Raw genomic sequence first — 15,473 nt, forward strand, 5'->3', positions numbered from 1 at the left:
AATAGCCAGTCGGGCCAGTGACAGAGATTTACTGGCCCGACTTGATTTTTACTAGCCACAGGCTAGCAGGCCAGTGGCTATTTCGCACACTGCCTTCAGACAAGAAGCCCTTTTCCAAATTTTAAACCATCCAGCCCATTGTTTTTAAGTTACGGTATTGGCTGAACGGACTTTCGTCAGTTCCAATTTTAAAACTTGTGTTTTTCTTAAAAATGTTAGAACATCCTAATCAAGATTTTGTACTGCACTTCTAATTTAGAAAATATTAGTATGTTGCACTAATCAAGTCAATGGTGAGGTTTTACCTTCCAACATTCTTCCTTTCGCTCATCTTCAGCTTTTTCTGGAAAGAAGTTGAGGGCTCCAAAGTAGACTTTAACTCTTTTGGAAGCTGTTGAAGCATGGAAATTTGTGACTGCCAACTCATCATTCATAATGCCATGAGGATATTTGTCATGACATTCTTTCTGTAGACGTCCGTGTGAAGCATCATCTACAGCTTTTGATACCACTCCTTCACTTAGAAGAAGATCATGACGACAGGTTATGACAAGAACATCAACCTGAAAAAGTGAACATAACAATAATGAGTTGAGTTTCAATCTAAATAATCCAGGATCTCTTTCTGTACAAACAACTGTTTAAAACCTAAATAAAACAGGTACAAACCTTTTCTTATCAAAAGATGTAATAACAAAAACGAAAAAGATCCTTTCCACATCCATAAGAAATCTAAATGTAGAGTTGACTATATCATGAGCATGTGTTATGCAAAGTTTTGTCAACCGTTCAACTGAAAACATTTTGCAATGTATGGTAGAAGTCAAAAAAGTGAATTTTATCGGAAACCATTTTCATCACTGATGCATCAAATTTTGAAAATTTCCAGCACATATCTACAACAAGCATTGTCATAATACCCTGCCGCAAATTCTCAAATCAAACTTAAAAAGTAATGAAAGTTTAAGATGAAGTTAAATGTCAACAAGCACATGACCAGTCAACCTCTCTTGATATGTTGATCTTTAGTTGTTCACACAAATATTTTCAAGACTGACTCTAGCTCCCAAAGTACTGCTTCGATTTTTGTGCTGTATGTCTCATTTTGTAGGTAAATCTATTGGCTTGAAATGTGTGCATACTTTAAATGGGATAAATACAGTGTGCATTGTTGAATTCGCCCTGGAAAGAACTTGGTGTGTTGACCTCCTTACATCCCTTTCCTTTTACATAGTACTGAGACCCCATCAGTGACAGTATATACCTTGATGGCAGTTTTTAGCGTTACAAGCCCGTGCTTGAGATATCTCGCTGACAAGAGAAAAACGTTAAAGTGCCCTTGTGACCTTGAAATTAAGGTCAAGGACATAAACCTGATTGGGACCTTTCTTATACTGTGATGAACCTAGGTACCAAATATGAAAAGAATCTAGTCAACGGTTCTTAAGATATTCAAATTCGTATGGACAGATGGACGGAGCCTAATACTATATCCCCGGCTTCGAGCTCAACGCGTGGCAGGGGATAATAAACCTTCTTGAAAGCTTTACTGAGGCCTAGAAAGTTGTAATATCGTTCGAACAACTTTAGAGCAATGAGGATGTGCTTGTTGTTTGGTTTCAAAATGATAAAGAAAGAACTGAATAAAGCTTAAGTTTGCTTTTTATATCAAAATTCAGCTTGAAAATCATGAACATCTAAAAATGGGAAAAAGATCCATTCTTTTCAACCAGTCCAGAAACAATATCTTCTTAAATAAGGGGGTGAGGTGGTTGAAAACATTGATACATCGATATTTCTTTGCTTTTACTATTAAGGCAACAGTAGTTTTACCTTTATTCAATGCAAAGTTCAAAAGTATTCCAAGCTTTTTGTATTTAGAATCTATACTTATTGAAATACCACTATCAGAGCGATCAGTGAGTTGTCTATCCCTTCTAAATACAACAATTCTTAACTTACCAAGGTTAACATCTAATTTCCTTTCAATTGAGAAATTTTCCAAAATAAACCTATAAGGTATAAACCTACCACTCAGTCAGATACAAAGATCACACTGTTAGCAAACAGTAACATAAAAATCTCCAAATATCAGGATATAGGATACATGTTTGCCTTTATGAATTATTTTATTTTCTAATTCACTAATAAAGAAGGAAAAAAAGAATGGGACTTAACAAACATGTTGCTTCACATCTAATGGGCATCAAAAATAGTCAGTGAATCCTCGTATTGCTACATACACAAGCCTTTACGCTATCTTAAATACCCTGTAACATAAACATCTTCCCATCCAATCCCGCCCGTCTCCAACATTATTAACCATAATGTCTGTCTATTTACTGAGTCAAAGGCTTTCTTAAAGTCTCAAATACTTATGCACAATTGCATACAATGTAAAAATATGATCAGCAGTGGAATAGCCTTTCATGAAGCTAGCTTGTGTTTCAGGAATTTTATCTCTAATATTTCCCCACATGATTAGTCTTTTGTTGAAGATAGAAGTAAACAATTTACCTAAACTACTAGTCAAAGATATGCCTCTATCATTAGCAGGGTTATTGATATCACCCTTCTTATGTAATGGTATATGGAACAAACTGAGCTCAGGTTCTGGGAAAATTTCCACTATTAAAAACATAGTTAAAACATTTATGCAAGAATGGTAATATGAGGACTTCAGAAGTTTGGATCATATCTACTTAAATCTTGTTCCGACCAGGTGATTTTTCACTTTTGATATTTCCACTGACCTTGAGAATTTTGGTTTCTGTTATCATCGAATCAAGGGTTTCAATATCTATTTCTGTATAGCCACTGGTTTCCAAACTATCCATAATCTATGTAAATATTCTCTGTAAAACCTTGGAAAGGGCAGTAAATTTATTTGTCAAGAAGACTTTAATGTGTTCTGATAAAGCATTGTTCCACTTGTACGTTTCCACGAGATTAAGTGTAACGCCTGATTGCTTATCTGACAGAAAATGAGGTAAGTAACAAAAGCTCCCAAGGCTGGTAGTCAGACTCAGTCACGGACGCACATTTAGAATAGTTATGATATCGAAAAAGGTGAAGGGATAAAGTAATCATTTACACTACTTCCTTGTGCAGATTCTTTAAGGTAAAATCTGTATCTAAAACTATATATTGTATATGGAATAAAACATCTTAACATCTTACAGAACATGCCAGATCAAATTACACAAAACTAGACCCATACTACCATAGTTACGTGGATATGTCGTCAACAGTTTAAAATGGCAACAAGGTAAACAAATACTGCACAATAGTTGCTGTTAATACTGCTTTTTAAATACAGTTCATTTATGCGAAATCTTTGCTTCAAAGATCAATATAATGCTAATAATGCTGCAAAGATCTAAATAAGCAATGTACCTACCTTTTGTTTTTCTAGTGCACCAACAACTATTTCCAGGCATGGCTTTGAAACCTCAGTTGATTTCCCTGCATAAATCAAACAGTCAGCACTGAAATTTCACAATTACAAAAGACTTTGACAGATCTTCCAAGTGTTTTATTTACAAGACAATGAATGTGCAGAGAGTGTTATGGGCACTGAAGCTGACCTGGACACACTGACAACAGATGAAACTCAAAAGAAAGAAAGGTACTCCAAAATGTTGCTGTCAACTTTGATATTCATATATTTTCTGCAGAAATACAGAATACTAACAAACACTAAATTCCTAATGACGTGAACTTAATACGGTGCTATCATAATGAGAAACATACCTGCCAAAGTACAGTTTTCTCACTTGGGACATTTCACAGTAGTTTACAGAGCCAACTTTGCACTTGGACCATTAATAAAATAGCTTTTTCAATGTGGCAGAAGTCTCATAAATACCCAGAAACAAAGAATACAAACTGACAGAAATGTTTTTGCATTACATCGATGCATCAAAACATTCTTACTAGAAATAAGTATTCTAAATAATTATGACGTCACTCAATCGACAGCTGATTTCATCCATATTTTCAATATTTATTCGTCTTTGACTTCTACTGTCTATTGCAGAACAGTGTTAAAACAGATATATTATATTTCAAATTGCAAGTCTACATTATAAAACAAATTAAAATCACTGTAAATACAAATATATATCAATGTGTAAAATGATCTGGACATATCACATGATCTTGACTCAAAGCAAAGGGCTTTATTTATATCCAAGTTATTTACCACATTCATCACCACTCTTTACCTTGAAGAAGACTCCATCCCCCTATCGATCAATGTTACTTGTAAAAACAAGACAGACCAATCAAAATGTGCATAAGGATTGGTGTCCTTTGAAAATATGATTTTGATTCCTCAAATGATTCATAAAAGAATAAGATCATTTTCAAAAATTGGACATCGCAAAGTAAATGGATACTAGAACTGTGCTAAGTGAATGTAGTTGTTGAACTGATACGACCAAGGACAGTGACAGATTGAAATACACACACATGATTTGTATAAATTCAGTTAATGGCTCAAATGACACCAAGGCATGTTTTCCATTGTGTCTTCCTTAACTTAATCTGTTTTGATACATACTAACAAGTAATAAATCTTTTTCAGTAATAAACAAGGGTCATCAGAAGATGACAAATGCCCCAGCCCCCACATATTTAAAAGGACAAATCATCTGACAGTTACTTAAAGTCCAACTGGATTTGTTTTAGACTCAGTCCAAATAGTTTCCATGGAAATCATGAAAAATAAAAATGACAAAAATCTGTAAAAGCAGAAGGCACCACTTCCAGATCTGTTTGATATATCTGCCAGGTCGTGTAGAAAGATACTGAAAGGTCTTTGAGTTGTGCTCCGAAAATGAAATCCACCCCTCTCTTTTGAGACTAAGTCCAAAACATTTGCATGGAAACCGAGAAAAATAAAAATGACAAAAATCTGTAAATAGCAAAAGGCACCACTTTAGGTTCTGTTTGATATATCTACCAATTTTTGTTGAAAAATATTGAACGTTTTTTGAGTTATGCTCCGGAAACAAAATAATTACAGACAGACAGACAGACAGACGGATGAGGCATTGACTATATCCCTCGCATTACATGCCAGGGGAATAATAAATAATATTTCATGTGTCTGGTATTTTCCCAAGTTGCTTTTCCGCACCACAATTCATATGGTTTTAGTATATAAAAATGGTTAGTTCTTTTTAAAACAGCAACAAGCTGTCAATATTATTCATCTCTACCTAGAATCAATTCATTACCAAAGTTAAAAGGGTTATATTGCAAGTAGGTACACAATAGGTATTAATATTACTAATACTACCGAAGATTAAGTAAGATTTTTCAGATAGTCCATCAGGCAGGAAACAAACAAATGGCACCTTCACTGACAAAAAGGGTTAGTGTGATGAAGATAAATTGGCACAATATCTTGTTTGATGCTGTAACTTCACATAAAGACAGAGCTTGAGCTGGTATCATATCAATATTCCAAAACCCAGTCCACACTGGCCAACAAAATAATCATAGTCATAGAGATTTAAACCAAACGTGAAATATAATCTAATATGCATGCATTTGTCCAAGGTTAAATAACATGATTCAAACTTGAAAACACTGTGCTTGTCTTTATGGTTATCTCATAACAATTAGCTAAAAGAAACTTCAAACAAATCTGAATATACCTACCTTTGCTCAAACTCATCTTCTTCTTGATCTTCTCTACTTGTCTCAATAGACTGATCTTTTTTGAGTCAGGACAGGCATTTGCAAGGATTTTCAAAGTTTCGTTGGAGCTTTTTTCATCAGTTAGCAGCTGTACATCAAAAGTGCATTTGAATTCTTTAAAAGCTTCTAGAGCGCCTTTGATAATACACTTTACACCATATGATTGCAGTCCTGTCCTATAAAGTGCTTCAAGTACAAATACACAAGAAATTGTATTGCTTGTATCTTCAGCTGCTTTCCTCAGAGTGTCCTTGACCAATCTTCGAACAGTTTCCTTTTCTTGGTTTCTTCCTTCTTTCAGACTTTCAGGTATCCAAAAGAACACACAGGAACTGCATTTACACCATTTAGGATTTGAAAAAACCCTTGAGGTGCTAGTCTCACCTAGTGTTCTGAGATCTTGATCTATGATAATAAAGAATGAAAGTGCATGAAATATTTTATAAAGTAATGAATTTAAACAAAAGTTAAGAAAATTCAACATCAATGAAATGAAGGTCATCATCATTGCTGCTGTGATGCAGACTTTAATTGGTTTAGTAATCTAAGATGTAAAACATTCACTATGTAGAGTTGCATACCTTAGTGACCTATGTCCTGGGTCTGTCCATTATCTAGCCATCTAGCCAATAGAACAGCACCCATATTAAAAATAAGGCCATATGGCCCTGGAACTCACCTGAATTATGAGGAACAAAATGACGTTCAAAAGAAAGTACACACCTGATTCTTTGGTAAAATATTTTCTTGACAGCATTAATATTTCAAAAGTGTTTTGATTCTGCCTTGTCACAAACATTGTGCAAGTGTTTCCGAAACACCACAGATATCGTACCCAATTACAACATTGCTAGCAAAATATTTATGATTTTATTGGGATTAGTCCCAAAACACCAGGTGTGTACTTTCTTATGTACGTCAGTATAATAGTGGTCATTTTAAGCTCATTTTAGATCCTACATACAGCAAAAAAGATTAAGCTTGCTTGAAGACATTTACTTCATAAACTGACACATTTAGAACTAAATACTTTAATTGTTACATAGGTGCTGGAAGATGGAATGCAAACATAATGCAACATATACATTGTTCCCTTGATTTGAAGTAATCTGATATAATTTCTATGAACAGGCTAGTGAACAGCAATTTCATTTAATCTAATAACTAAAACTAACTTTATTAATGTTTGAAAATGATTTAAAAAAAATTATTTCATTTTTTAGAGGGATTGTCATGAGCAAGAAACGTAATGATGTCTAATGATTCACCAGGTGTGCACTTGTCACAAACCTCTAACAATTTACTTGTTTTGTTTAGCATATCATCAACTTACATAAAAAAATTAAATACTGTGATATTAAACTGTTAACCTTATTGCTATAAGAATTGTAAAAAAAAAATACAAACAATGTCATGTAGTCCTTTTGGTCAAACCTTCCACCATTACTCTAATAGTTCCATATAAAAGAAGCATATTCTTTATTTTGTAACTATGAAGAGAAATATCAACATGGATAAATGACTAATTGAAAATGCATTATCTGACATAGGGTAAGTATCATGAATGTACAATATATAGTTAAAATTATCAGTATTCCTGTACCAGTATATTTATATGTGATATAAGATTTACTCTTAAGTTCTGTTGAAAGGAGGGGTCAATACAACAGGATTGATGGTTGCCGAACCTACACAGACATATAGCTGAAGGAGGATTGACGAACATGAAGGGTGAAATGTGAACGAGCAGTTGTTGTGGAGAGTCATCATTGAAGCTAAGGCCCACGACTCATGAGGTTTTCACGCAGCTGGAGGGGGGAAGACCGGTGAAGGTGTAGGCTTGCAGTTTCAGGATCGTTGATATCATCCAAAAGGCCATAGTAGTTTGGGAGACTTACACTGATGAGACTGTAGAGAGCAGAATAAACAGGCGCTTGCGCAACTTTCGACGATCTCGTGAAGCAGCAATGTAGATCTTCAATGCTCGTACTGGGTAGAGTGAGAGATCTTCTGTGTCGTCAGGTGATGATGGACAACAGTGTAATTGTATAGAGTCTGTCCAATCGTCCTGGCAGTTGGTTCTTTGCTATGAAGTCCCATCAAAGACCTAGGAAGACTCTGCCATGCTACTCCTTCTCAAACTGTACCCAGTTAACGTCCACAGCAAGCAGTTCCGACATACAAGAAGCAGTAGCCAAGGCTACCAGGAGAAAGGTCTTGAAAGTAATGCGCTCAAACTTCTTCTCATCTAAAGGTCCATAGTCAATTGAGACGAGGCACTGAAGAATGATGAGGTTCCTGGCCGGAACTGGAGTTCATTCAGAGTCAAAATCTTGGTCCCCATCACCATCATTAAAACCGTGTTGATAGCTGCTTGGTAAGAAGCCAGGGTAGACACCTTCAGTTCTTAGACGTATGCAGGTGTTGTAGATATTCAGCAACATACTGAATGGATGCTGTAGTAGGAGACAGTATGCCCTTTACTCTGCAATAGTCTTCAAACTTCTTCCACTTGTCATCGTAGAGTGAATGTGTATACATGCAATGAGCCAAAGTGATTGCCTTATCAACCTTCCTTGAGTACTGTTTAGCAATCATTGATTTCTGCAGATGCGCCAAACATGAAGATGTACCGTAGATGTACCCATATAGTTGATCTGGGTGTGGATGGATCAGAACATTGTCTCAGTTGGGTAGGGCCACCAGATCTGGATCGGAAAGACTTAGAAGATTGATGAACCAACTTCGAGCCAGCCAGTAGGCGCGAACAAAAGCGGAATAGCTTCTGTAACACTCGAAGTAGTAGAGCTGGTGGCGGAAATGCGTACATGTTCAGATTCTCCCAAGCAATTGCTAGAGCGTCTTGTTCCCATGCCAGAACGTCTGTGATTGGAGATACGAATCTGGGTAGCTGGTTGTTGAACCTGGTCGCAAACAGATCGATTTAAGGATTGGTGACTGGGATCTGTGGATGTATCTTCCATTCAGTCAGGGACGGCCAGTCTGATTGTGATAGAGTCTCATTCTTTACCAAGACGATTCGCTGCGGTACGTGGTTTTCTTAATAACTGTGATTCCCAATACATGATAAGAGAAACCCCTATGTGTCCCGATGATGTAAATTCAAAGACAATTGATGTGGTGTGTTTCTCCTACGTTTTCTATCGTGCTTTTTTTTATCAATACAAACGCCGATACAGCCTTTATCTGGATCCCTGAGTGTGATCGCTGTCGCGTGGTCTCACTATAATGCTGCCTAGCTCGCTTCACTGCTCTCTTCATTATTTCACAAAGTCGGATATGTAGTCTTCACACACACAAATTTTTCCCATGTTATAATAAAGTGAAATTGTTTAGTAGCCAGTGTGGTCATTTACTAAGGTCTGAAGATCTAATGGTGTACAAACGGTCAACCCACTCTATGACATCACCTTTTCATTATGAGATTGACCTCCATGATGTTTAGTGCGAAAGATGGTTGCACTTACAAAGTTGGAATGAGCTCTGACTTCTTGATGTTGAGAATCTGCACAGAAGAGTAAATGCTTTGAACCGGATCATTCTCAAAGGCGGAGATCCGACGATCAGTAGTTTGTTGCCCAAGCTGAGTGTTGATATGACGAAGGGATCTCCTAAGGTGTGTTTCTCCTACGTTTTCTATCGTGCTTATTTTTATCAATACAAACGCCGATACAGCCTTTATCTGGATCCCTGAGTGTGATCGCTGTCGTGTGGTCTCACTATAATGCTGCCTAGCTCGCTTCACTGCTCTCTTCATTATTTCACAAAGTCGGATATGTAGTCTTCACACACACAAATTTTTCCCATGTTATAATAAAGTGAAATTGTTTAGTAGCCAGTGTGGTCATTTAACAAGGTCCGAAAATCTAATGGTGTACAAACGGTCAACCCACTCTATGACGTCACCTGTTCATTATGAGATTGACCTCCATGATGTTTGGTGCGAAAGATGGTTGCACTTACAAAGTTGGAATGAGCTCTGACTTCTTGATGTTGAGAATCTGCACCGAAGGGTAAATTCTTTGAACCGGATCATTCGTCAAAGGCGGAGATCCGACGATCAGTAGTTTGTTGCCCAAGCTGAGTGTAGACATGACGAAGGGATATCCTAAGGTGTCCAATAGGTGAGCCAATTCTTCCACCAACCAGGGAATAGGGATGACTGGGGGTGGAAGATCCCAGTCATGAAAAGTCTCCTGACATTCATTGCTTACTGGACTCAGCTCTTCTAGATGAGTCTGAGTTTGGGCCCCTCTGTCGTAAGATGTGGATTGGGTTGTCTTCTTGTTTAGTTTGAATCAATTCTGGCAGTTTGGGATTCGTCGAGACATACTGCGCCAGGCATCTGTGTTGAAGAGATTCTTGTTCTACCGCAACAACCAAGTGTATCAGTTCCCGATCCTCAAATAGGAATGGAGTATTGTTTTTAATTTTTACTACTTGTGATCTTCTTTAAAAAGAGTTAAAATCTTAATTTCAATAGTAAAAATATGTAAATAAATGAAATTCTTTGAAAAGGCTCTTAATGATTTTTCACATTGTTTTTCCTTAGTACATATACCTAGAGTTTCATGCTTATTCTTATCAACTGGTTCAAAGAAGAAATTAATAGGTATGTTCAGAGATGGATACAGACCAAAGGCACCAAACGAAGTCATATAAGTTCACTTGGATCTTCATTCCTGGTGAACTAAAAACTGTTTAATGATAAATCAATAGAAAAATATTGAATGTCATTCATATATATTACTTACCCTCTTGCAGACTTCGAGGTAATTCTTCTGGCAGCTTCCCTCCAACCGTTGGGATAACAAGGATTCCAGTATTTACATCTTGAATATGTCCTTGGATAATGGAGATGCTTGAGCCATTTTTTGTCCACTGAGACAGTCTGACACAACCTTGAGTCAATCTCAGATGCTTCTGTGCAAGCCATTCTTTCACTGCTAATTCTGCAGTGTTTTCCTTCACATGCTTCTCAAATTTAATCACACAACGAAGATTTTTCTGTGCATCTCTTAATAGTTTCTGTCCCTCATGAGTCTGCAAAGTTCCCATTTTATCCAAAAGAGAAAACTTTCTGACATGCATCTTGTCTAAGATACCGTTAAGTTTTCTTTTGACTTGACCTGCCACTTCAGCATGCCCAGCTATTGATAATTGAGTAGGGTAATGTTCTATTCTGACATCTTCTTTCTCAATTGCATCAATATCTTCTGGAAAGATAACCCTGATTCTATCCCATTTTTCTTTTGACATTTCTAAGAAGTCTGTGACATCTGAACAGGTCTGTTTGATATATTGAAACTTGTCCACAACAGCATCATGTACATCATCTGTACAAAGCATGACCAGACTTGACTTTGGAGCATGTATTCTGATCAGCAATTTGCCACCATGAATATGGTCTTGAACATCCAACATGTCTTTGATGTTGGCTAGAGTGCAGTTCTCTAAAAGGGGATCATTGAGCAATTCAATTTCATCCTGTTTGAGACAGTTCTTAAGATCTTTGACTCCTTGATCAAGATTTTTCTTTTTCAAACAATACATCTTCAATGATTTTTTATTCATATCAAGTCCAAAACTGAAGAGTTTAAGTTTTTCATCAATGTAACTGATGACTTCTGGCTTCTGAAGGAACTCATATTCTAATTCAGAGAGTTGTATGTCCACATATGGATTTGTTGTGATCAATTCAGCTTCACGTTGCTTCCATGAAAGTATCTGCACTATCTTGGCCTTGACTTCCTTCATGTGTTCACGGACAGCTACAACACAAATCTTCCCATTCTCTACATGCAACTTAAACATGCCCTTGATATCGGGCAATGTTTGTGAAATTGCTTCTTCCAACTGCCTGAGATCAAACAACTCAGTTTTAGTCTTTTCATGATCAATGTCAGTCACACTTTGCACACACCTTTTCTTGTGGAACAATATGCTTTCTTCTACAAGGTCTTTTACATCATCAGTGCAGACTATGGACAATAGACCTGTACTTTCCTCAGGTAATGCCATCACCTTTCCCTGGTAAGAGATATTATTGGTAATCTTCTCACACATGTGTTTTATTCCAAACAATTTGACAACTGGTTCCTTTCCCAGAGAAAGTTTCATTTCACAAATGTGTGACAGAAAGAGGTGCCAAACTTTTGGCAAAGCTGTTATAGATGCAGCACACAGTTTTAGTCTCGCATTGTGAAGAGCAAAAGCATATCCACAGTCTTCAAATTTTTCCTCCAAATAACTTCGGATGTTTCGGTTTTGTTCCAGAGACATATACAGCAATTGTGAGATTACCAATTCACACACTTGCAGTTTTGGGGGAAAACCTAGTTTTCGTTTCTGACCAGTCAGACAGTTACCGATACTTACCAGGCACTGCTGTACGTGAATTCTTGCACCTGTGATTTCGACTCTTTCACTGGACCGGTGTAAGCTGACATTCCCTTTGAACATGTTGTCCACTTGTGTACGTATTAACTGCATTGTGCCATAGTCAAGTGGCAAAAATACACCTTCATGCTCATAATGATGCAGAGTATTTCTGACAGCCTCTTCTACAAGTGGTATCATATCCATTGTACCACACACCGTTAATTCTTTTCTGCTGTCGTTAGCATCCATGATGACATCTTCAGCCCAGTGTGGTTCAAATTCCAAGAGTAATGTTTTTAACTGTGTTGGAGTGATACAAATGTGGTCCATTCCCAAATCAAATGAAATTATTCCTATGGCTGTTGACAACATTTTTGAAGCTTTGGATAGATGCATTTCATGTTTTACATGGATCTTTGCACTTCCATACTCTGCATCTAAGTCTATTTCAAAACCATCACGTTCAGACTTATCCTTAATAACCTGTCTAGCATGAGATGATTGTTTCAGTAATTTCTGCATGTGTCCTTTGATTACAATATCAGCATGTAGATTTTGAGAAGCGGCCTTTCTTCCACCTGCAGTGCCTGTTTTCTGCAACCATGTCTTTACTGTTGTCACTCCTACTTTTGATCCAACGAGTCTTAAACCAGGTTCCCCATCCAAGAAAGTCATCTTTACCTTTAATCTTGGATTATCTACCATAGCCTTCAACTTAGACTGACCCTTGCCTTCAACATACTCCATGTGATCTGTGGAAATACAGACCAGGTCCTCAGTCAAAGTATACTTAGATCTTAAATCTTCCACCTCTCGCAATACATCCGGGAAAATATCAGCTGTTCCAGTCAAGACAAGACAGTTATTTGTCTTGTCAATATCAACCATAAGTTTCTCCTGGTGCACTTGTTTCTTTTCTAAAAGCATTTCCTGCATTTCTTCCAGTTTCAGCAATTGACAATCATCCTTGTAAATTGTTGTTGACAAAATGAGGTCCTCTAAGGATTCATATGTGATGTTCTGGCTGCCACCACGAATGACTGCATTTTTTTCTCCAACTTCAATAATAAGACCCCTTTCTTGTAGCACATTTTCTACATATTTTAGTCCTTTTTTGTTGGACTGTAGGAACAGCAGCAAATTCTGCTTCTCAGTTGCTGAAGATGAATTTACTTTCTGTTTTGACAAGCAGGTACGTACTTCATTTTCAAATTCTTCAACCCCACATTGAGTGCCCCTTACAAATAAATTGCATTTACTGTCATTTTTGACAGGTCTAACTGATACTCTGCTTTTACTGCCATTTACAATATAAAGAACAGGCTCAAATGCTTCCCAGTGATTTTGTGTAGACAGATATTGGAGCTCTGTGCTGCTTACCACTATTGATTTTTCCACAATCACTGGCAATAAAGTCCTTAATGAATCCTTAACAACTCCTAAAATGTCTCTAGTTGCAACAATAGTAACTTGTGCCCAAGAGGAATCAGGGATCAGGATGTACCTGCCTTTGATAGCAGAATGCCCCTCCCTAATTGAACTTGGACTGTCTAAGGGAGGAGGCCAAAGGAGGGTTTCTGTTTGTGTCAATATACAATCAAGCATGATTTTGTCATTTAACATTACATTTTCCCTATCTGATTTGAGGATAACCTTTTTCTCTTCAAAAACAAATGTTACATGAATGTTCTTTTTTTGGAAGAAGGAAAGAACATAATCCTGTGCTTCTTGCTGACTTTCCAAAAGTTGGAACTGAGGGTCTGTAAGTGTAACCTCCAGTGTTTTACTGTCACCTGGAAGTGTATGTCCAGATGTTGCAGAGTCAAGTCTGTGACATCCATCAGTTTCTCTTTTGTATTTTTCAGAAATACGTTCCAATTCTCTACCAACCTCACCTGTATATTCCTTTTTGGTGGCAATGCACAGTTTACCACTATGAGTTCTGTGAGCTGTTGCTTTGTGTGACATGTATAGTTGTGTAGTTGGCCATACCTTAAGCATCACCGTCTTGAATTCATTGGAACCATCAACATCTAATCTTGTGCACTTTTGTGTCAGCTCCTCAAAGAGATTTGTAACAGGTCTAGTTGTGTAGTCTAAGGAATCAGCTGAGTAGGGATGAGTAATTCTGCAAGTTAATTCAATTCTACCTGATTGCTTAGTTATTTCACAGTTATGTTGTTTGAGTTTGTGTTTCAAGGATTCCATTTCATTTTCCTGTGTCTTAATATGTAGCCAGACAGCCAGTTCCAGGTTTACATTCACACAGGTGCTATCACATATCTTGCCTTTGGTGTCTATGAAATTGATTATTACTGGGCACAGCTCATCCTGCTCAGACGCATCATCTGAAAAAATCAAAGAAAAACAATTTTGATTGCAGCACAGTTGATTAGTATATTCATCAAGAACTTCAGTATACGTCTAACTTAGTAACAGTTCCTTTCACTAGCATTATATGAGTAATCCTAAGATCTCATATTGCTATCAACTCAAATCCAATATACAAATTGCCAGAGGTATATAGAAAATATAAAATGAAAACATACAGATCAGAAATTAGAGTCAATATTACTCGCATGAAAAACCCCAAACGACCAGGGCCCACTTTGCACCAAGATTTTGCACTAAACAATCTTAGTGCTACAATTACCAGGTACTGTAAATCCCTAAAACCACAATTATAAGCTTGGGCTACAATTGCCATCCATTTGCAAATGGGATTGTAGGTAAGATCATTGTAGCTAACTTGAATTGATACGTGTAGCAGTGATGTTTTCACATAGTTTTCACATTGTAGTTTGTTTTATTTAAAATGTCAATAAAAAGTTATGAGTCATTCTCAAAATTCGTGCATATTTCATGTTGGCAAAAATTTTAAATTTTGTTTTCTGGTTTTACTTTGAAATGTCGTTGATTACATTCATAGTATTCTGAATATGCAAAACATAAATTATGCAAGCTTAACGACGTTTCATTTTTCAAATTTTACCCCTTTTATTAGCAATTTCACGAAATTGCATAAATACCGTTACGAAATTTGAAACGTCATTTTGAAAAGAAAAAATACAAAGATGATATATATGTAATGTACATATATATTAAACTATCTAGTTTTACAATATAACATGGCTAATGAGTTCTGAAATTTTATATCTATTGCTAAAAAGGGGCCAACAAGTCACAAAAATTCTTTCATTTCTGATTTGCAAATGTAAAGTAATATGTAGTGAAAAATTCAAAATGAGAATATGACTTATATTATGCTTACTTGAAGTTCTACTACCAAACATAGTTGCACTACAAATTCCAGACATAAACAGCTAAAACAATTTTAATTAAATAAAGAAAATAATACTCTT

The 15,473-nt window shown here is 36.5% G+C and overlaps 1 protein-coding gene across 1 annotated transcript in view; it reads right to left on the reverse strand.

Annotated features, from left to right (window-relative positions):
- Positions 1–15,473, reverse strand: part of LOC124274711 — a 73,933-nt gene that overhangs the window by 32,112 nt on the left and 26,348 nt on the right. Inside the window, exons 5-8 of the mRNA XM_046710079.1 lie at positions 10,485–14,459; positions 5,671–6,114; positions 3,401–3,465; positions 306–563 (exon numbers count right to left, since the gene is read on the reverse strand). Coding sequence (XP_046566035.1) covers positions 306–563; positions 3,401–3,465; positions 5,671–6,114; positions 10,485–14,459 — 4,742 coding nt within the window. The remainder of the gene's footprint in view (positions 1–305; positions 564–3,400; positions 3,466–5,670; positions 6,115–10,484; positions 14,460–15,473) is intronic.

Source organism: Haliotis rubra, unplaced genomic scaffold, assembly GCF_003918875.1.
Source record: "Haliotis rubra isolate DU_JTF1 unplaced genomic scaffold, ASM391887v1 Scf1041, whole genome shotgun sequence".
Classification (NCBI taxonomy): domain Eukaryota; kingdom Metazoa; phylum Mollusca; class Gastropoda; order Lepetellida; family Haliotidae; genus Haliotis; species Haliotis rubra.